At 47.4% G+C, this 23,074-nt stretch overlaps 1 protein-coding gene across 1 annotated transcript in view; it reads right to left on the reverse strand.

Moving 5' to 3' along the window:
* The window catches only part of PARP1 (poly(ADP-ribose) polymerase 1), a 331,612-nt gene that overhangs the window by 23,058 nt on the left and 285,480 nt on the right, over positions 1-23,074 (reverse strand). Inside the window, exon 20 of the mRNA XM_085610418.1 lies at positions 2,441-2,568. Within this exon, the coding sequence (XP_085466544.1) occupies positions 2,441-2,568 (128 nt within the window). The remainder of the gene's footprint in view (positions 1-2,440; positions 2,569-23,074) is intronic.

The following is a 23,074-nucleotide window of genomic DNA, read 5'->3' on the forward strand; positions in this document are numbered from 1 at the left end:
CGACTTCAGGAGGAAGATCAAAAGGAGTCAGAGGTGTAGGTTGCAGAGGCCCGGGTGCATGATCCTGCCCTGCTGCAGCAAAAGAAGACCCTCCCAAAGCAGCAGCCTGATTGGAGGACAGATGCTCATGCCCATAAGTTCCGGGTCCACTCTCCTGACTCAATGTGGAGCCACTTAGATGACTTGAGCCCAGTCATTCCTGAACTTCTTCAGAAAGTGAGGCGGGAGAGGTGGGAAGGCATACAGGAATTCCAAGCTCCAAACTAGGCAGAATGTGTCAGAGAGAGAGCCTTCCTAGGAACCCAGCATGCAAAGATGTTGACCTTGCTCATTCTTTGCTGTGTCAGAGACTCAGCATTGTTCTCGTTTATGGAAGACACCGGTGCCACATCAGGGTAGAACTGCCATTTGAGATCCGCTAGGCGTCGCTGGCTGAGTTCATCCGCCCTGACGATCAACGATCCTGCCAGGTGGTTCATGCCCACGGAAATGCAGTGACGGCTCAACCAGTTCCAGTGGCGCAGAGCCTGCACCTTGCCCTGCTTGTTGCAGGACATTGTCACAGGAGCGGGTCGCTTGCGCCTTTCTTTGGTGTTCATCGATGCAGAACTTGGCTTTGCGCTCCTGGATAGTTTTGGGGTTCATCCGGGCAGTCGCCGCAGACCTTGGTGTTGTGCGACAACCCTAGACACCAGTTATAGCTCATAGGGGTATGTCAGACATCTATTTGTAATAGTCCCTACAAGGCTTAAACCCTGTAGCCTCAGTGAGAATAAAAGCTTTCACAGAGACGAGGTAAAACGTTGGGAGCGAGACTGAGGGCCGTGTTTGAAGAGTAGAAAGGAGCTGAGGTCAGTACGCAGGCGCGGCAGTTATATGTTGCTCTAATGTCACTTTTGTGGAGGGTCAAAGTATATTTAGAGCTGCACTATACCACTTGCTGCCATGCGGAAGCACTACTGAGAAAAATCTCTAGATCCACTGGGGCAACTGGGGGTAATAAGGTGAGGAATGTGCGGTTGGAAGTATCCATCAGAAAAACATAATATAAAAGAGTCTGATCATTTTCATCAAGACCTGCTGGTGTGGTTCTCTTCTACTATTTTATTTCTTCAATCTATAAATCTTCAAAAGGCCATTGATGCTACTTTCACCCAGGTGAAATGCAATTCCACATTCTACTAGAAACTCAGACTTGGTGCCTCATGTTATGGCAATTTGCTGAAGACAATTGAGTGCTCTTCAACCAACCCCAGAGATGACCGAGTCCCCTCAAGGTGAATAAGCGAGTATGTGTTTATGTATGATAAAGCTGAAGTTACACAAGGTGAATTCCCCAGTTGGCTCTCACCATCACATGAACTAGCCTGGGTATTAACTCAATCTCTCACTACGAGTTACAAATCACAATTTGTCCAATAATGGGATGGTTATGAGCCAAATTGGGATTCAAAGTTGGGAGATAAATCTACGACTCATGGCTTTTACCAGGATAAATTCCACTTGCTAAAAGCAAGTGCAATTTTTCCTGTGAAAAGCAGATGGAATGTAGAAAAATGAGCAGAAAATCTAGTAACAGTACAGATTAAGCAGTCCTGGCACAATAACTTATGCTAATGCAGTTATACATTACCCTTTGGTATCGGAAACTTCAGGTGCTATATTTCCATATCATAAGGGCAGAGAAAACCGTAATGAATGCCTTAATCTACACAATAAAAGCCATGACAAATATGTACTCAGATCACGAAATGGTGAGCTTACTTCTTTAGCATCACTGAAGGCCATGAGACTCATGTACTTCCCTTAAACTGGTTTTGCGCAGCACAAAGTGCTTAGAAATGTGTCGTAAATTATTGCAGTGCTCTATACATACACACACACACCTCTTAATTTACTGTTAATACCAGTGATAGTAAGGGAGGTTCAGAGAAGCAAGTCAATTCTGTTTCTTGAACTTATTGCTCTGAAATGCAGATCCTATGTTTAAGCCGTAAGAGTTCCCTCCGTTGCCAAACCTAAAAGTGAAGATGCCCTACTAATCTTAACTTACCATTGACAGTGCAAGAATAACCCAGCTCTCCCTTTTCTTTTGAATAGTTTGCAATAGCAAGCTGTCATTTAGCTTAAATAGAGCCTTTTTATGTATGCATGAATGTAAGTAAAGATATTTGTATAAAAGGAACCCTAGATCAGAAGCAATGAAATACTGAACAGGCAAGCGTCTAAGGGTAAGGTTTAAGGTTGTTTAATGTGAGGAATCTAACAGATCAGAAGCTATTGTGTGGGGAGACAGTGTTCCTTGAAAAGTCACGCATAAACCTATGTAGGCTTTGTTTGGGGTGTCTTGAATTATATCAAATGCTGAAAAAACCGCAGTGCATTCTATACAAGTGGACATCCTCGCAGCACACAATCCTAGAAATATCAAGTTACTTACATGTTTCCCAGTGCAACCTCTCCTAGTAACAGCAAACCAATAGGGTTGCTGGGAAGGGTGTGGCAGTAATTTGCACTTTTGGAAACCATGTCAGCAAAATAGATGCCTTTGCCAAACATGTAACCAGTCTGGAAAAAAAATCAAATGAAAAAATGTTAACAGTTCAACAGTAGCAGAGACACACAAATAGCCAAATGTATATAAATGAATGCCAGGAGATTATGCACTGAATTATATATATTTCGTTGTTGAATTACCTGCCCAACATAAATGTTAACTAGACGTGAGACCAACATGCATTTGCTTAGTATTCCCCCTCTTAAAATACAATTGTACAGATCAAGACAAAGTTACCCTTTAACCTTTTTAAAGGGTGTAATTAGATTTTCTCAGAAATTTCGAAATTGGCCCAACACATTCCAAAGGGGAGATAAAAAAAACTTGAGAGAGAGAGAATAACACGTTAGTTACCTTTGGTAAAGCCTTTACTGGTAGAGACTATCTTAACCACAGATTATTCTTGTGACGACCCCCAGGCCTCAGACTGGATCTGGAGATCTTTCAACAGCAATTCTCTTGGGTGTCAGTTGGTGGTGTTGTGCAGCTTCACGGTGGATCCTTCCCGCCCTGGAAGTGACCGCAGGTTCACTAGAGCTGTTCTACCCTTATGCGCTGACATCTGTTTCTTTCTGAATTCTGTCTGTGCCGCGGAGCCCACAGAAATCATAAGTTGGCAGTTTGCAGTTCTCTAGATTGGGATCTTACTAATGTACTGTATGAATCCATTCCACAGAACGGGAAGTTGTGACTTCACCACATTAATGGAAAAACCCAACAATTTCAACAGGTCATCAGTTTTCTGAGGTTTACAACTGTTTAAGGCCTGCCTTCAGTAGCCTGTTTTCAAGGTGGGGTGGGTGGGTGGCTGGTATTCCCAACCTCCGCAGATGGGCTTTAACCACCACCATCACTGTCGAGAACACCAGGGGGGCACTGGTATGGCGAAAGGCGAGCACGGTGAACTGAAAGTGCTCCTGGTCTACCTGAAACCTCGAGCAATGCCTGTGGGATTGCAGGATGGGGATGAAAATCCAATGCCACCATCCAAGCGCCTGATTCCTTAGCAGACAGAACTTGGGCCAGGTTGAGCATTTTAAACTTTTCTTTCGGAAGAAAAAAGTTCAGAGGGTGAAGACAGAGGATGGGACAAATGCCTCAGTCCTTCTTTGGCACCAGGAAGTAATGAGAGTAACAGTCATCCCGAACTCTGATGCTGGCCCTCTCTTAATGGCTCCCCTGGCCAAGAGAGCCTGAACTTCTCAGAATATGGACAAGTCCTCTGGAAGGTGTTGTGGTTGGCATATCTAAGGGGTGAAATAGGAAGAGGGTAACCATGTTCCACAATTTGGAGTAATCACTGGTCGGATGTGATGCTCCTCCGCCCGGGAGGTGAAAGGTGATGAGGCATGAGGCGTCCCACTGGGCGATCATGCTTTGCAGACGATGACCTAAAGGGGCTTTGCGGCAGGTGTGTGTGTTGGGGAGTGATGCTGGTGTCTGGGTAGATCGTTGCCCCTGGGGGCATGGATGCTAACAGCCTGCTCCAATGCTTCTATCGCAAAAGGACAGAGGGGACTGTTGTTGCAGGGCACATTCTGGCACCTTCTATGTTGGTATCCCGTCTCAAAGCCTCGAAAGAGGCAAAGTCACTGGAGAAACTGCCGAAACTGCGGAGCTAGGCCTAGAAATAAAGCAGTGGCCTTGCTCTCTTTAATCTTACCAAGGCAGAGTCCGTCTTCGCTCCAAAGAGCCTACAGCCATCAAAGGGCACGGCCATTAAGGTTTTCTGGTTGTCAGTGGAGAAGCCAGTGGAGCGAGGTGGTCGGAAACGTATCTGGGTTAATCCAGCTTATGAATGCCTGCACCACTAAGTTATATAGAGTAGGATGCTGCAGGAGGAAATCTGGATCCCAGAGGGTAGGCCTACGCCACCTTGCTACCTGCCTGTTGACCGGGAGGTGAGATCTTGGTTTTTCCTAGGTGCCCGTCAGAAAGAGCCTCATTAAAGGGGAAAATAGGTTTTTGAATGGCCTGTCTTGCATTAAGGGACTACGGTAGGATATTTGTTTTGACTTCTGTAGAGGGCAAGGTGGGGTCTAATACTTCCGTCTTACCGTTGCGGAGGAGGCAGACACCTCTGTTGCCATTACAGGATTAGGAGATGAAAGTCCAATAGAGGTATCCACGTCACTGGCATTTTGTAAATCTTGAAAAGGATTGCCATCGTCGTAAATGTCATCAGGGATGTAGTCATTAAATTGTTTGGATGTTTCAGGGTCCGATAGGAACCAAAGGCGTGCTGTTTGTGATCTTGGAAGGGTCTGCAGGTGAGTCGGAGTCCGAATGAACTATGGGCTCTGCTTCTGGTGTAGAGGATCACACCAATGGTGTCAGTTGCAGTGCCACATGTTGCGCCGAAGTTGGTGAAGCTAAGCTCAAGCAAGGGCCCTGCCCCAAGATGAGGTCAAGTGGCACAGTTGGCAGCGGGGATGGTTCCACTGGTGGTTAATTGCCTGGGGGCCACCTTGATTCCTCAGTGCCAAAAAGCGTGGCAGAGGGATTCAGAGGAGTACCAAAGATCTAGTACATGGCCAGTCTCAGCTCATGAAGCTGATGTGGGGTCGCTGAGGGCCCGGCAAAATCAGAGTTCCCCAGGAGCAAGGTTGGAATTGGTTCCAAAGTTGAGGAACAAGTCTGAAGTGCGGAGGTACCTGGGGCATCGCACTAATGAACTGTGGGTGTGGCTGGACGACAAAGAGCTGTGTTTAGACTTCTTATACTTTTTTGGTTTTCTTGAACTTACCTGTCCTTCATGACTTTTATGATGATAGTTTGGGAGGTCGGCCTCAGTAGTGAGACTGCATCTGTGCCCTCGACTGGGACTTCCGACTTCCTTCGGATTTCCGCAATGGCAATTTTGCATTCATGTCGTGGATGACCTTTCAGTTCACCATTGCACAACACAGAGTCATGCCTGGAGCAGAGGCATCAGAGATGCACATTTTGGGTGTCGTCACTGACATCTGGCAATGACAGCCCCTGCATGATTTGTAACCTGTGGTTTTAGGGGGTCATCCCTTACACAATGAAAAAGTTTGAGGGTAATACTGCTGTCAAACCGACAGAATTGATGGAGCTTCTGATCTGCTTTGGAAAGCGCAGAAAGAAAGGAACTGATGCCAGCATGCTGAGGAGGTACAAATATACTGGCCTCAACGAGGCACCGCACAACCCCACCTACCGACGCTCAAAGGAATTGCTACTGAAAAATCTCCAGATCCAGGCTCACAAGGTGAAGAATATGTGGTTGAAAGTCTCTATCTGAACAAATATTTTTAAGTAAAAAAATCACAGAGAAGGCACAACGTATATAGTCACAGGGAATTTGAACGTGAACGCCATATAAAAAAAATCAATGAACATTGCTTATTGGGAGAGACGATTAACATAGAAAGCAGTTAACTAAGATTGGACGCTCTTCATTACAGTCTTTCAGCAAAATATTCGGGTATTGTTATAGCTATTGTTCCTGCATAATAGTATTGAGAGTAAAACAAGGATGAGCTGATATCTTTCCAATGCTCCACTTTAATGATACAACAGAAATGCCCCAGTGAACAAAGTGTAGCAGAGGTTGCGGGCTGGCATGTCATACTATAGAACTACATTAGCCAAAGCCCGAATAGCTCAAGGCGCAAGTCATGCAAACGTTGATCAAGATGATGGAATTATTAATAACACATGAGTAAAAGGTGTAGACCGGCAACTTGAGTTTAGTGTAATACAAGAACACTCTTTCACGCGAATCGCAGTTATGTTTGAAAGGCATGAAAGCATGCTACTGACAACACAGACCAATGTACGTCTCTAAAACTTGGACACTTGCTACAGGGATCACTTGTGCTTGGCGATGGACTCATCCTTAGGGATTGGTGTAACATGTAATGAAGGTCTCTGGCTGTAGCTCATCACTGTATAGCTGCTATATTCAAAATGTGTGACAGAGGCAACGAAAAGCAGACTGCGTATAAGAACCAACCAACACCTCCTAATGTCATTTCTGTTTCTATTCAATACTTACAACTAGTGTTATTACTGAAAGAGAATGGGCCTGGTGCCTATTCCCTTTGGTGTGGCAAAGTTAATCACATTTAAAAGATGACTGGGTTTATTGTTAGCTGCGCATGTTATAATTTCAATGAAAAAGGACAGACACCCTGGAGAGTTGTAAAGCAGCTACCAGCCCACAAACTCTTACTCTCCGCAAACTGTGTAATCTGTTAGGCTCATGGTCTTTATTTAGCACCTTAAAAGAGGAGACAATGAACAATGGAAATAAAAGCTTGAAAGTGCAATGGATTGAAGTAAATTCAGTACTCCAAAAGGGTTAGTAAACCAAATTTTACAAATCCTAAGTGCTTAAAAGCTGTCCTTTTCGATAACATGTAATATAACTACCTACCCAGGAGCAGAGAGAACTGGTCTACAGTAGATGCTCGTGGCACTATAAATGTTGATTGTTGGGCTATCGGTCATTTTTCCTGGCCATGAGGTACAGTACCATTCCCTCTCGCCCCCCAAATACCAATAGCCCCTGACCTCGTCTGGGTTTTGGTAGTAAAGTTTCTAACAGATTTTGTTGTGGAATATGTTTAACAGAAATAAACTATAATATTTTTTTTCTATATCCAAAGTTAAATCTACTTATTGATGTTTATGTTATAAATGTGTTTTTTGTGACCGCTAAGCCTTTATGCGAAGGGCCCTTGGTAGTGGGTATTCACCAGTCAGAGTATCCTGCGACAATATTGTTATTTAGCATGGGTAGATCTGGGCCACCAATACAAATGCACTTTAATTGCTGGACAAGTTACTGTGTGTTGACACTTAAATCTCCAAGGGTACAAAAGACGAGCAGCAACGGCTTACTCTAGGAAGTGGTGGGGATTAGACAGAGATAGCATAACACACAGTAATGTCAATGTTCAGCCAGTGCTATAACTTCAAAGACTAACAGGACATTTATTAAATATGAAAAAAAAAAAAGAGACGTCAGAATTAAATTTTACCCTGACTTTTTTATAGTTATACCAGCAAAAGATAGATTTTTAAATGGCGTTGAATCTTCTGCCCAAAGTTAATGTATGGGAGCAGTGTTCTAATTAATCTTTGGCACTCATCAGTTTTATTTTAAAAGAGGTTAATCAACATGACCCAGTTGCCAGACTAAAGAATGAAATTCATCAAGCTTGGACACAATACACCTGGCAGTCTGCTTTAATGTCTCAGAGTGTAAACTGGATAACGTGGTGGGTTTGAGACCCACTGCCTGAGTTTCTAGGAGAATGGTGCAAAAGATAATTTAGGCCTGGAATCCTACCATCCAAACAAGGGTCACACTCAAGTAAAACTGAAGTGATTAATTCAGGGTGCCAAGAGACTCACTCTCCAAGTCAAAGGGATATTAGGGGTCTAGATGTGATCAGTTGGGGTGCAGTCTCAAGAAAAACCAGTAAAAGACAAATTGTTCACCAAGCTCTATTAAAGTTATTTTAGTTTGAACATATGTAACAGTGGGGCAGCACCCACAGTGCAGTCCACAGAATACCAAACTTTAAGGGCTCATTGTGAGAAAGTGCCATCTTTCTTGCATGGTATGCCCCCAATTTTTGCTGAATTGCTGATGTACTTTGACTGAGTGTGCCCTGGGCTCCTGCCAATCAGGTACCCAGGGCCTGTGTTCCTTCCCTAAAAACTGTATTGAAACCTAAACCCAATTGGCATCTCTGGCCACATGTTAGCCCCTGGTAAAGGGTACCCTAGGTACCCAGGGCACTGTGACCAGAGAAGGCCCCTAAAGGCTGCAGCACTTAATGTGCCACCCTTAGAGGCCCTGTACCCTGAGACAGACAGACCCCCCCCCCCTTTGCAGGCTGAGTGTCTTGGTACAGAACAAAACACAGAGTCTACATGGCACTCATCCCTGTGTGCCATGCCCACAACACACTGCCCTGGCATCCCTCAGTCACCCCTCTAGCTGGGTGCCCTATGCCAGTGGTGTGGGTACAGGTGCATGAGCCCTGTACCCCTACAGTACCCAGGTCCATTCCTGGGCACTGTAAGTGCGGTGCTGCCATTAAGAGTATATGGTGCTGGGAAATCGTCATCACGAACTCCACAGCACCATGATGGCTACACTGAAGACTGAGAAGTTTGGTAAAATGTAAAATGCACGACAGAGGGCAACTTAGAGTTGCCCCCGGAAACTAACCCACAACCCACATCCTGACTTAGAGGCTGCCTAGGCTGCCACCCAGCAGACATGTTGCTGCCCCCCTGGGTAGAGAGCCATTCGCTCTTGTGGCTCTGCAACAATGCACATCCTGGGGTGAGGTGCTAGGCCTCCTCCTCCAGGACGGGCAGGGGAAGCTTCAAAGGCATGCCACCTTTGTGAGCCTCCCCAGACCACTTGCTGTACTCAGCAACTGGTCCCCACCGATTCTGACCCCCACTCTGGCAGGAAAACCCAAGGGAGGAAAGGGGGTGTGCCAGTCTCTGCCAACCCCACCCTTCAGGTGGTGGAGGTGAGGTGAAGCATGACTCCGGGCTCTCGGCATTTTGAGGATGGGGAGCCCTACCCAATCAGGACTAGGCTCCTGCCCCCCTCCAACTGGAGAGTGGCAGGATAGGGGGTGTACTCACCCCAGGAAAGGGCCCCATTGGTCCCTGAACTTTCCCTACCTGTAACGCCCCTAAATTTAGTATTTAGGGGCACCCTGAACCTTCCTTCCTCAGATCCCGATTCCGAAACTACAAAGAAGAACAAGAAGAAAGAAGACCTGCCGTGCAGCTGCTAACAAGAGGACGACACCAACTGACTTGGCCCCAGCCCTACCGGCCTGAAGACCCTCGAACCTGCTCCTGCTAAACCCCGGCGTCTCCTGTGGTCAGCAACCTCAAAAACCCCAGAGGACCTGACTGCCTTGCTCATCTAAAGACTGGGACTCCCACGATCAGTGGTTCTGCTCAAACAGCAACAACCCCTGGTGCCAGCCAGGAACCGCGAATCAAGCACACTCCTGGGTGCCTACCTAACCAACAGCTTCCCAACTTACTTCTCGAAGTGGTGGTCGCACCTGAAGAATCTCCGTCCCCGAGCTTGCAGCCTTTGTTCGTCACACAGCTTTCCCATTGAAATCCATTGAGCGCCCGACGGCTCAAAAGCACCCTGCACCCAGCCGCCCGAGTGCCCCTGGAAGTGCAGCATCTGTTCTATTCTACTTCCCCACTTGCCCTGTGTGTGACCAGGAGCTCCGCTTCCACAGCCGCGTGGCCTGCCTGCTAGCAGTCACCAACCAACGGCCCCCTACCCGCCATAGGCTAACATTGGGCCTACTCTCTCTGCACCCGGCTGCCCCTGTGCCACTGAGGGTGTAACTACTGTACCTACCTGAACCTGGGAGACCCCTGAGTCTATGCCCAGAACCTTAACTCTGCCAGTCGAGTAATTACCTGAAAGCCAATAACTTACATTTTCTACATTGACTGGTTTTCACTTGGAAATTCTTCTAAGTGTCGATTTTTGTAACTTACAAATATTCCTTAAAAATCGCCTGTTTACTATCAACGATTTCTTTCAACTGTTTACAGGAGATGCACCAGGGCTGAATCCAGGATCCAGCCCCGAGTAAGAAAAACATACGTAAAGTAATTGATATTGCATTTACTTAAAATTCCCATTGAGCTCAATGTTATTATTGTGTTAGGAATGTGTTGCATATTGCAACAACTGTATCTATTGCATTGAAAAGTCTATTGCTTATTGAAAGTAGCCAACTATAGCATCTCATTCTGAGAAAGTATTTTTATACCTACTTGTGGTTCTAAAATAAAACAACAATATATTTTTACATACAAACCAATTGGCCTAGAGTTCAATTCTTGTGTGTGTGAGACCATTTGCTGACTGAGTGTGTACAACAAATGCTTTACACTGTCCTCTGATACTGCCTTACTGCTCGACCAAGCTACCACTTTAGAGAGTAAGGTTATATCTAACTTTAACCTCTGCTAAACCTCCGGGGACTGTTGGACTCTGTGCACACTATCTATTTGGGAACAGTATATACAGAGACACTTTCTTACAGTGTGGAACTGGCTCTAGGAACGGCCGCCATCTGGAAAGGTTTTGTGTGTTCCACCACTGCAGAGAGCGATGTGTGCGGCTGTCCACCAACACCAGATCTGTAAGTTGTCCTTGAGCCTGGTTCCACTGACTTGCTAGGCATTCTTGTAAGGGGCGCATCTGAAGTCTTGCATGAGGTACAATGAAAATGCAAGAGACCATCATTCCTATGAGTTGCATGAATACCCTTGCTGGGAGGGAATGCTGTGGCTGGAATTTGGCGATTAGGGTTTGTATACTGGCTGGATTGGGATATGCCAGAGCTCTGGGAGGTGTCTAATGTGGCCCCAAGATACTGATGTATGTGGGAGGGCTGCAGATGTGACTTGGTCTAGTTTACTGTGAATCCCAAGTTGTGTAGTAGCTGGATGGTTTGATGAGTAGGATGAACACACTGGTTGAATGACTTTGCTTTTATGAGCCAGTCGTCGAGGTATGGAAAGATATGGATCTGTTGTCTTCTTAAGTGGGCTGCTACGACTGCAAGGCACTTTGTGAACACCCTGGGTGCGGTGGTCACCCCGAATGGAAGAACTTTGAACTGATAGTGTTGTCCGTCTACTATGAATCTTAGGTATTTCCTGTGAGCTGGGTGTATGGGAATATGGAAGTAGGCGTCCTTGAGATCTAGTGTGGCAAGGAAGTCGCCTTGTTGAAGTAGTGGGAGGACCTGTTGAAGAGTGATCATTTGAAAATGATCTGACTGTATGTAGAGATTGAGAGGTCTGAGGTCGAGTATTGGCCTTAGGGTGCCGTCCTTTTTGGGGATTAGGAAGTAAAGCGAGTAAACCCCTGTTCCTTGATGCCGTAAGGGAACTAGTTCTATTGCTTGCTTTTGAAGCAGTGAGAGAACCTCCTGTTTTAAGAGAGTGAGATGTACCGTGGATATTGGACGCAGGTTGGGTGGTATGGTGGGTGGGGTTATTGTAAGTTCCAGAGTGTAACCATACTGGATAATTTGTCTTACCCACTTGTCTGTGGTGATGGAAGTCCAGACAGGTAGGAACTGTGATAGTCTCCCTCCGACAGGGGTGGAATGGTCTGGAGGGAGTGGAGGGAAGTCACTGCTTATTAGTGGGGGAGGTGCGAGTGTTGTTGTTACCTCGGCCTCCACCTTTGTTATTTCCCCTGTATCCGCCTCTAAAATATCCCCTGTTGGGGGATGTTTGTGTGGTGTTCTTGTAGGAAGAAGAGGAAGTGTCTGTTCCGATTTTTTTGAATGCTCCTCTATAGAAGGAGCGACGAAAGGAACCACGTGTGGATGGAGACTGTAATGCCCCCATGGATTTAGCAGTGTCCGTGTCCTTTTTCATTTTTTCTAGAGTGGTGTCTACAGCCGGTCCAAAAAGTTGTTCTTGATTGAACGGCTGATTGAGGATAGTTGTTTGTACCTCCTGTTTGAAGCCAGAGATGCGTAACCAGGCATGTCGTCTGAGTAACACGCTAGTGTTAAAGGACCTAGAGGCGGTGTCAGCTGCGTCAAGGGCGCACTGGATTGATGCATTAGTTATAAATTTGCCCTCCTGAATTAAATCATTGGCCTTGGTCTTATATTGATCAGGTAAATGTTGCAATAGGGTTTCCAGTTGGTCATAGTGAGCCCTATCGTACCTAGCAAGTAATACCTGTGTGTTGGATATCCGCCAGTGATTAGCTGCTTGGGCAGCAACTCTCTTGCCGGAAGCATCTAACAACTTAGACTCTTTATCCGGAGGTGGCGCATCACCGGAGGTCTGAGAGTTGGCAAGTTTCCTAGCATTAGTTACCACTAATGAATCTAAAGTTAGTTGACCCTTGATGTAGGTGGGATCATTGGGAGCGGGTTTATATTTTTTGTCAATCCTGGGATTGAGAATTCTAGCCCCAACAGGGTCCTTGAATATGTCGGGGCATGTTTAATGACACCCTTTAACATTGGCAGGGTTTGTACAGTCTTTTGTGACTGTTCAATGGTGTCTAGTAGAAAGTCCTTGTCTGCGAGGTCAGAATGCATTTGAACACCATGGTACAGAGCAGCTCTATTTACAAGCTGACCAAAGCCAATATTGTCATCTGGGGTAGATGGCTTTGTTGGATATGCATGGGGATCAGGGAGGTCTAGAGGATCTACTGGGTCGCACCAATAGTCCTGTGGTATGTCTGTGTCGTCATCAGGGTCAGTGAAAGGGTCATTGTTGCCTCCCCCATCCCCTAAATCATCCTCAACGTGTGGTAGTGGTGAGTTTGGTGGAAGTATAGGAGACTGTGGAGGAGAGACAGGCTTATGAGGAAGAACAGAAGAAGAGGGGCGTATAAGTGAAGTGGCACAGTCTTTTTTCTTCACAGGCACTGCAGGAATGTCTGGTGTGTCCGGTTTCCTCACTTAACAGTAGCCACATGTCCTGTTTTGGGCTCTATTTGGAGAGATTTTCTTGTTTCTTATCGATAGTATCCGGTCGAAAAGGTTCTTCCTCTTCGATAACCGCTTTGGGTGCCTATTTCTTCGGGTCTGAGCGAGGTTTGGATTTTTGTTCCGGGGTCTTGGGAGGTGGTTTGGGGTCCTTCGGCTTGGATGTGGAGGCGGAAATCTTTTTCAGTTCCGAATGTTTTGGTTTCGGATCCGATGCCTTTTCTTTCGGTGTTGAGGTGTTCGGTGCCGATGTCTTTTTGGGAGTAGGCTGCACGCCCGGCTTCGGTGCCGATGGTGCCTGCGTAACACTGAGATGTGGTTTGCTTGGCCCGAGCTACTGGAAGGCTTGTCCCTTATCTTCGGAGCAGGGCCCGGGGGCGGGGCTTCTGAAGCTTGTTTTCGGTCGTGACTGGGGCCAACAGGCGAAGTCTTGACCAGGGCCTTCTTTTTTTCAGGTGGGGTTGGGGTTGGGGCAATTGTACTCACTCGTTGACCAGGAGTGATGTGGTCGTCTGCTTCAGACACGATTTCCAGGTCTTCAGAATCCTCCTCCGGTACATCGGGGCCTTCATCGAAGATGTCCACCGGTACTGGAGCTGCTTGCTGCGCCATGATGTGTAGTCGGGCCTGGCGATCACGGATGGTCGTTTTGGATTGCAAAGGAGGTACAGGCCTGGCAATTGTTCACGTCGTGCGTGGGCGAGAGACACAGGTTACAGACCTTGTGGTGGTCACTGTGTGGGAATTTAGCTCCACACTGGGGTGTGAGAAAGTGGCTCTGTATATACTGTTCCCTAATAGGTACAGGGTGTACAGAGTCCACAGTCCCCCAGAGGCTGATAGAGGTCAAAGTTAGGTATGACCTTACTCTCAAAAGTGGTAGCTTGGTCGAGCAGTAAGGCAGTACCAGAGGACAGTGTAAAGCATTTATTGTACACACTCAGTCAGCAAATGGTTTCACACACTCAATAACTGAACTCTAGGCCAATGATTTGTATATATAAAATATATGCTTGTTTTATTTTTAGAACCACAAGGGGATAAAAATATACTTTCTCAGAATGAGAGGTTGAATATAAATACTTTTGTTTCAAGCAATAAATTTGTAAAACAGTCACAGTTGGTTGCAATAAACAATCCTATTTCCTAAACATAACAATGCATTGAGCTCAATGGTAAATTCAGGTTATTTGTAATAAATTACTTTTCAGATTACTTTTGGAATTCCAGGTCTGGATCCTAGAACCAGCCTGGGGTCAGTATTCAGAATCAAGTGAGGAAAGTCGACTTAATAACTGTAAGAATTTTTAGATAATATTTAGCTATTTCAAAAGTTAGCACTTAGAAAATATTTCACAGAAAACATTCAATGGATCTCTATGGCAAGAAATTCAAATTGCAGGTAGAGTGCTTTATCGTTACTTTAGTAATCCAGGACTGGGAGCCTAGACCCAGGACTGGGGTCCTTATCAAAAGCAGGTAAGTAATTTCGTTTGCAGAAATGGTACGATTTTAAAAGAATATTTCAAATTTGCAAAAGTAGACACTTAGAAGAAATTTCACAGAAAAGCAGACAATGGTTTCCTATGGGAGAAAAATGAGTTAGAAGTAAGTATAGTTGTGAACACTTTTCAGAGTCAGGGCTGGGCACCAAGATCCAGCACTGGGAGCTCACCTAGGAGCAGGTGAGTAAATTCGTTTTTGTCACTTGGCTGATTTTTGGTGAATTTTTGCAGTTTTGAAAAGTTCACACTTAGAAGATTTTTGAAGAAAAAGCCAGTCAATGTTACCCTATGAGGAAAATGAAGTTAGCGGTTTAAGGGTAAGTACTCGACTGGTAAGGTTGAAATTCCGGGCATGGACTCAGGGGTCCCCCAGTGTCAGGTAAGCACAGTTGGTTCACCCTCAGCGGTTTCAGGACGGCCGGGTGCAGAGAGAGTTGGGCCCAATGTTATCCTATGAGGGATAGGGGGGCCTTGGTTGGTGGCTGCTGTCTGGCAAGCCACGCGGCTGTGGGAGCTGGGCTCCTGGTCACTTACTCAGGGCAAGTGGGGAAGTAGGTTAGAGTAGAGAGGGCACTGCCAGGGCCACTCGGGCGGCTGGGTGCAGGGTGCTTTTGAGCCTTAGGGCGCTCAATGGAAATCAATGGGAATGTTCCGGTTTGGAAAGAGGCTGCAGGCTCGGGGACGAGGATGTTTCAGGTGCCACCACCACTTCGAGAGGTAAGTTGGGTAGTTGTAGGTTAGGTGGGTACCCCGGGATTGGGCACAGGGGGTCGCAGGGCGCCGGGTGCAGGGGTGCCTTTTGACGTCGGGAATCTTACCCTCTGGTTGGTCGCGGCTGGGGTGGCACTTGGTTCTGAGGCTGCAGGCTTCTGCCGGGATGTCGAGGGGGGTCCTTGGGTGCCGGACTCGGGGTCACAGTCGCCGTGGGGTCGTCCTCAGGGTCTTTGTCCACTCCGGCACTGGCCAGGCTTGGCTGGTGCAGAGTGTGTTGGGTCCGCGGTCCCGGGCTGGTGCCAGGGATAGCAAGTAGGTTTCTTGAGTAGAGCCTCTACTCGTGGGAGTCCCAGGGGCTTAGAGCTAAAGGGTAGCCAGGTCCTCCGGGGTTGGTGAGGTTGCTGGCCACGTGGGATGCCGCGCTGGTGCAGGTTCGAGAGTAGACAGGCCGGTGGGGCTGGGGCCAAAGCAGTTGGTGTCTTCTTCTCTTTTTAGCAGCTGCAGGGCAGGTCTTTGTTCTTCTTGCTCTTCTTGTCGTTTTTCTATCTGGAATCTGGGGAAGGAAGGTTCAGGGGGCCCCTAAATACTAGATTTAGGGGCGTTACAGGTAGGTGAAGGCCAGGGACCAATGGGTCCTTGTCCTGGGGTGGGTACACCCCCTATCCTGCCTCTCTCCTGTGGGAGGGGGGCAGTAGCCTAATCCTGATAGGGTAGGGCCTCCCATCTTCAAGATGGCGAGAGCCCGGAGATGTGCTTCACCTCGCCTCCCCCACCTGAGGGGTGGGGTGGGCAGGCTGGCACATCCCCTGTCCTTGTATGGGGTTTCCGGCCAAGCTTCCCGCCAGAGTGGGGGGTTGCAGTGGCCTGGGGAAACTCCAACTGGCGGCATGCCTTTGAAGCTTCCCTTTGCTCATCCTGGGGGAGGAGATTTCTCACCTCACCCAGGATGTGCATTGTTGCAGGCCCGGGAGAGCAGGGGCTCTCCCACCCAGGGGTCCAGCAACGTGTCTGCTGTGTGGCAGCCTGGGCAGCCTCAGAGCAGACGTGGATTGCAAGTTAGCTGTAAGGGGGCATCTTCTAAGATGCCCTCTGGGGTGCTTAGTACATTAAATCCCACACTGGCATCAGTGTGGGTTCAATGTGCTGAGAAGTTTGATACCAAACTTCCCAGGCTTCAGTGTTGCCAGTATGGTGCTGTGGAGCTCGTGTTTGACAAGCTCTCAGCACCATGTATCCTTAAATGACAGCACTGCACTTACAGTGCCCAGGAATGGACCCGGGTACTGTAGGGGCACAGGGCTCCTGCTCCTGTGCCCACACCATAGGCGTAATGCACCCAGCTAGAGGGGTGGCTGGCATATGCCTTGGCAGTGTAGGTGATGGGCATGGTACACAGTGATGTGTGCCATGTCGACTCTTTGTTTTGTCCTGCACCCAGACACTCAGCCTGCAAGGGCAGTGTGTGTGTGTAAGGGTACAGGGCCTCTGAGGGTGGCACAATGAGTGCTGCAGCCCTTAGAGGCCTTCCCTGGTCACAAGGCCCTGGGTACCTAGGGTACCATTTACTAGGGGCTGACATGTGGCTAGGGTTTGCCAATTTGGAGTTTGTGTGGTTTAAGGAAGGAACATAGGCCCTGGGCACCTGATTGGCAGGAACCCAGGGTACACTCAATCGAAGTACATTCAGCAATTTAGCAAAAAGTGGGGGCATACCATGCAAGAAAGATGGCACTTTCTCACACAACCCCCCCCCAAACGAAAGGTGATGAGACTAACCTTGTCCTATGGAGTCTTCATTGTCTAAGTGGAAGAACCTGGAAAGTCCATCTGCATTGGCATGGGCAGTCCCTGGTCTGTGTTCCACTTCAAAGTCCATTCCCTGTAGGGAGATGGACCACCTCAGTAGTTTTGGATTTTCCCCTTTCATCTGCATTAGCCATCTGAGAGGTCTGTGGTCAGTTTGAACTAGGAAGTGAGTGCCAAACAAGTATGGCCTCAGCTTTTTCAGGGACCAAACCACAGCAAAGGCCTCCCTCTCAATGGCACTCCAACGCTGCTCTCTAGGGAGTAGTCTTCTGCTTATAAAAGCAACAGGTTGGTCTTGGCCTTCATCATTGGTCTGGGATAGGACCGCTCCTATCCCTAGCTCAGAGGCATCAGTCTGCACTATGAACTGCTTGGCATAATCTGGAGCTTTTAGAATTGGTGCTGAGCACATTGCTTCTTTTAGGGTGTCAAAAGCCTTTTGACAACTAACTGTCCAGTTAACTTTCCTGGGCATTTTCTTGGAGGTGAGTTCTGTGAGGGGGGTCACAATGGACCCATACCCCTTCACAAACCTCCTGTAGTACCCAGTCAAGCCAAGGAATGCCCTGACTTGGGTCTGGGTTGTTGGAGCTATCCAGTCCATGATGGCCTGGATTTTGGGTTGTAAGGGCTGTACCTGGCCTCCACCTACAAGGTGGCCCAAGTACACCACAGTGCCCTGCCCTATCTGGCATTTGGATGCCTTGATAGTGAGACCTGCACTCTGCAGAGCCTCTAAAACCTTCCCAAGGTGGATCAGGTGATCCTGCCAGGTGGAGCTAAAGACAGCAATATCATCAAGATAAGCTGCACTAAAGGACTCCAACCCAGCCAGGACATGGTTCACCAACCTCTGGAAGGTGGCAGGGGCATTCTTTAACCCAAAGGGCATCACAGTAAACTGATAATGCCCATCAGGGGTGGAGAATGCTGTCTTTTCTTTTGCTCCTGGGGCCATGCCAATCTGCCAGTACCCTGCAGTTAAGTCAAAGGTACTGAGAAATTTGGCAGCCCCCAATTTGTCTATCAGTTCATCTGCTCTTGGGATAGGGTGAGCATCTGTCTTGGTGACAGAGTTGAGCCCTCTATAGTCCACACAGAACCTCATCTCTCTCTTTTCACCCTGTTGATGAGGTTTGGGGACCAGAACCACTGGGCTAGCCCAGGGGCTCTCTGAAGGCTCAATGACCCCTAACTCCAGCATCTTGCTGACCTCAGCTTTGATGCTTTCCTTGACTTGATCTGACTGTCGATAGATTTTGTTCTTGACAGGTGCACTGTCACCAGTGTCCACATCATGGGTACACCAGCTTGTCAGACCAGGGGTCAGGGAAAAGAGGCTAGCATATTGTTGCAAGACTTGCTTGCAGTCAGTCCGCTGTTGGGCAGAGAGGGTGTCTGAAAAAATCACACCATCTACTGACCCATCTTTTGGGCTGTAGGATAGGAGGTCAGGGAGTGGCTCACTCTCTGCTTCCTGTTCTTCATCAGTCACCATCAGCATGGTGATGTCAGCCCTATCATTGTAGAGTTTAAGGCGGTTCACATGGATGACCCTTTTGGGTGTCCTGCTAGTGCCCAGGTCAACTAGATAGGTGACCTCACTCTTTCTCTCTAGGATAGGGTAAGGGCCACTCCATTTGTCTTGGAGAGCCCTTGGTGCCACTGGCTCCAAAACCCACACCTGTTGCCCTGGTTGAAATTCAACCAGTGCAGCTTTTTGGTCATACCAGTGCTTCTGGAGCTCCTGGCTGGCCTCAAGGTTCTTGGATGCTTTTTCCATATACTCAGCCATTCTGGACCTTAGGCCAAGCACATAGTCCACTATGTCCTGTTTGGGTTCTTGAAGAGGCCTCTCCCAGCCCTCCTTTACAAGACACAGTGGTCCCCTTACAGGATGACCAAACAGAAGTTCAAAGGGTGAGAAACCTACTCCCTTCTGTGGCACTTCCCTGTAGGCGAAAAGCAAGCATGGTAATAGGACATCCCACCTCCTTTTGAGTTTCTCAGGGAGTCCCATGATCATACCTTTCAATGTCTTGTTGAACCTCTCAACAAGGCCATTGGTTTGTGGGTGGTAGGGTGTAGTAAACTTGTACTGCACTCCACACTCTTTCCACATGTGTGTTAGGTAAGCAGACATGAAGTTGGAACCTCTGTCTGAAACCACCTCCTTAGGAAAACCCACCCTGGTGAAGACACCCAGGAGGGCCTTGGCTACTGCAGGAGCTGTAGTAGTCCTAAGTGGAATTGCTTCAGGGTACCTAGTAGCATGATCCACTACTACTAGAATGAATTTGTTCCCTGAGGCTGTGGGAGGTTCGAGTGGACCCACAATGTCCACGCCTACCCTTTCAAAGGGGACCCCCACCACTGGTAGTGGAATGAGGGGGGCCTTTGGGTGGCCACCTGTCTTGCCACTGGCCTGACAGGTAACACAGGAGCTGACAAACTCCTTCACCTTTTGGTGCATCTGGGGCCAGTAAAAGTGACTCACTAACCTTTCCCAAGTTTTGGATTGCCCCAGATGTCCAGCTAGGGGGATGTCATGAGCCAACGTTAGGAGGAACTCCCTGTACTTCTGTGGCACTACCACCCTCCTGGTGGCTCCAGGAGTGGGGTCTCTTGCCTCAGCATACAGTAATCCCTCTTCCCAATAAGCTCTGTGGGTACCACTGACATCTCCCCTGGCTTCTGAAGCAGCTTGTTGTCTCAGGCTTTCAAGAGTGGGACAGTCTCGCTGACCCTGGCACAGCTCTTCCCTAGAGGGTCCCCCTGGGCCCAAGAGTTCAACCTGGTAAGGGTCAAGCTCCATGGACTCAGTTCCCTCAGAGGTATCTACATCCTCTCCAGGGGGAGAGGGGTTCTGAGTGTTGGGCTGTACAGAAGCTGGTCCCCCAGTCTTCTTGTCCTTCCTCTTGGTTGGTTGGGCCATTATTCCAGGCTCCAAACCTACTTTTTCACCCTTCCTCTTGCTCTGTGCTCTGGTTTGCACACACACCAATTCAGGGATGCCCAGCATGGCTGCATGGGCCTTTAACTCAACCTCAGCCCAGGCTGAGGTTTCCAGATCATTTCCAAGCAGACATGCAGCTGGCAACTTTGGAGAGACCACTACCTGTTTCAGGCCAGTAACCCCCCCCCAGCCTAATGTTACCATGGCCATGGGATGACTAGTGGTGACACTGTCAGCGTTGGTGACTGGGTAAGACTTCCCAATCAAGTATTGCTCAGGGGAAACCAGTGTGTCTTTCACCATAGTGACACTGGCACCTGTATCCCTCAGAGCTTCTACCCTAGTTCCATTCACCCAGGGGTACTGTAAGTATTTCTTCAAGTTGGGGGGCCACACAGCCACAGTGGCAAACTCCACTTCTCCCAAGGAGACTAAACTTGCTTCAGTGTGTTCCCAGATTTGCTCAGGGTACACCTCTGATCCCATTTGTATACTTGCTGCCCCAGGAGTGGCTGTACTGGGTGCCTTAGGGGCTTTGTTTTGGGGGCAAGATACAGTTAGGTGTCCCTGCTTCTTACAGGTATTACAAAAGGCCTTTAAGGGATCAAAGTTCTTCCCCCTATATGGTTGGGGCACATAGGGAGTAGTTTGGGTCCCACCCACCTGAACAGGTTTTTGGGGCCCTTTGGAAGACTCAGACTTTTTATCTTGGGGATTCTCACCACCTTTCCCCTGGGGAGGTTTTGTGACCACCTTCTTTTGGTCACCCCCAGTGGTTGTCTTGGTCACCCTAGTCTTGACCCAGTGGTCCGCCTTCTTTCCCAATTCTTGGGGAGAAATTAGACCTAGGTCTACCAAATGCTGATGCAACTTTTCATTTGTGCAGTTACTCAAAATATGTTCCTTCATGAATAAATTGTACAATCCAGTAAAATCCTGCACACCATGTCCAGCTAACCAACCATCCAGTGTCTTCACTGAGAAATCTACAAAATCAATCCAGGACTGGGTCTGGGTTTTGTGAGCCCCCCTGAACCTAATTCTATACTCCTCAGTGGTGAATCCAAATCCCTCAATCAGAGCTTTCTTCATGAGGTCATAGGATCCTGCTTCTGGCCCAGAGAGGGTCAGAAGCCTGTCCCTGCAGTTACCAGAGAACAGTTCCCACAGGAGTGCCCCCCAGAGAGGTTTCTTTACTTTCCTGATATCACAAGCCCTCTCAAAGGCTGTGAACCATTTGGTGATATCATCACCTTCCTCAAATTTAGGGACAATCCCTTTGGGGATTTTAAGGTCAGAAGTTTCCTCCCTATCCTTGTTTTTATTATTGCTGCCACCATTGATGGGTGCTAAACCCATCTCTCTCCTTTCCTTTTCTAGAGCCAGCAGCCTGGACTCTAGATCTATTCTTTTGGCCAGCCTCACAAGGCTGTCCTCTTCACTGGGGGGTCCCCCAGTGTTGTCTCTGGGACCAGAGCCACCTGTGTGGTCTCTAGGTGCCCAGATGCTATGTCTTGAGTTGGAGGGTATGGGTGCCATCTCCTCCCTAGGGAATAGTATGGGGAGGTTGCTGTCCTCCTCCCCTGTTTCCCTTTCCTCATCTGACTGGCCATCACCATGTTCAGATGGGTGGTCTTTAGCATACTCAGCCAGGAGCTCCTGGAGCCCTTGTTTGGATGGATGCTGACCCATTTGTAAATTTTTGAGTTTACATAAGGACCTCAATTCCTTGAAAGACAAGTGTAAGTAAGGTGTGAGGTCGAGCTCCTCCACCAGGTCCATGTTATTATTATCACTAATAGCTGGGTTTGTTTGAGACATTCTAACCTGACAGTTCTAACCCTCTACCCTGACTATAGTGACTTTTATTTTTCTAAAATTCTAATGGGACTTAAGCAAGGCCCTAGCAAGACTTTTAGTAATTTTGGAAAAACCAATCAGAATTCTAAAGGCAATTTTTAAGAGTTCTGTCGTGTGATCAGATGGTAACCAAGTAGTCCAACAAATGCAAGTTTGTATCCCACCGCTGATCCACCAATGTGAGAAAGTGGCTCTGTATATACTGTTCCCTAATAGGTACAGGGTGTACAGAGTCCACAGTCCCCCAGAGGCTGATAGAGGTCAAAGTTAGGTATGACCTTACTCTCAAAAGTGGTAGCTTGGTCGAGCAGTAAGGCAGTACCAGAGGACAGTGTAAAGCATTTATTGTACACACTCAGTCAGCAAATGGTTTCACACACTCAATAACTGAACTCTAGGCCAATGATTTGTATATATAAAATATATGCTTGTTTTATTTTTAGAACCACAAGGGGATAAAAATATACTTTCTCAGAATGAGAGGTTGAATATAAATACTTTTGTTTCAAGCAATAAATTTGTAAAACAGTCACAGTTGGTTGCAATAAACAATCCTATTTCCTAAACATAACAATGCATTGAGCTCAATGTTAAATTCAGGTTATTTGTAATAAATTACTTTTCAGATTACTTTTGGAATTCCAGGTCTGGATCCTAGAACCAGCCTGGGGTCAGTATTCAGAATCAAGTGAGGAAAGTCGACTTAATAACTGTAAGAATTTTTAGATAATATTTAGCTATTTCAAAAGTTAGCACTTAGAAAATATTTCACAGAAAACATTCAATGGATCTCTATGGCAAGAAATTCAAATTGCAGGTAGAGTGCTTTATCGTTACTTTAGTAATCCAGGACTGGGTGCCTAGACCCAGGACTGGGGTCCTTATCAAAAGCAGGTAAGTAATTTCGTTTGCAGAAATGGTACGATTTTAAAAGAATATTTCAAATTTGCAAAAGTAGACACTTAGAAGAAATTTCACAGAAAAGCAGACAATGGTTTCCTATGGGAGAAAAATGAGTTAGAAGTAAGTATAGTTGTGAACACTTTTCAGAGTCAGGGCTGGGCACCAAGATCCAGCACTGGGAGCTCACCTAGGAGCAGGTGAGTAAATTCGTTTTTGTCACTTGGCTGATTTTTGGTGAATTTTTGCAGTTTTGAAA

This window comes from Triturus cristatus, chromosome 6, assembly GCF_964204655.1.
Source record: "Triturus cristatus chromosome 6, aTriCri1.1, whole genome shotgun sequence".
NCBI lineage: Eukaryota > Metazoa > Chordata > Amphibia > Caudata > Salamandridae > Triturus > Triturus cristatus.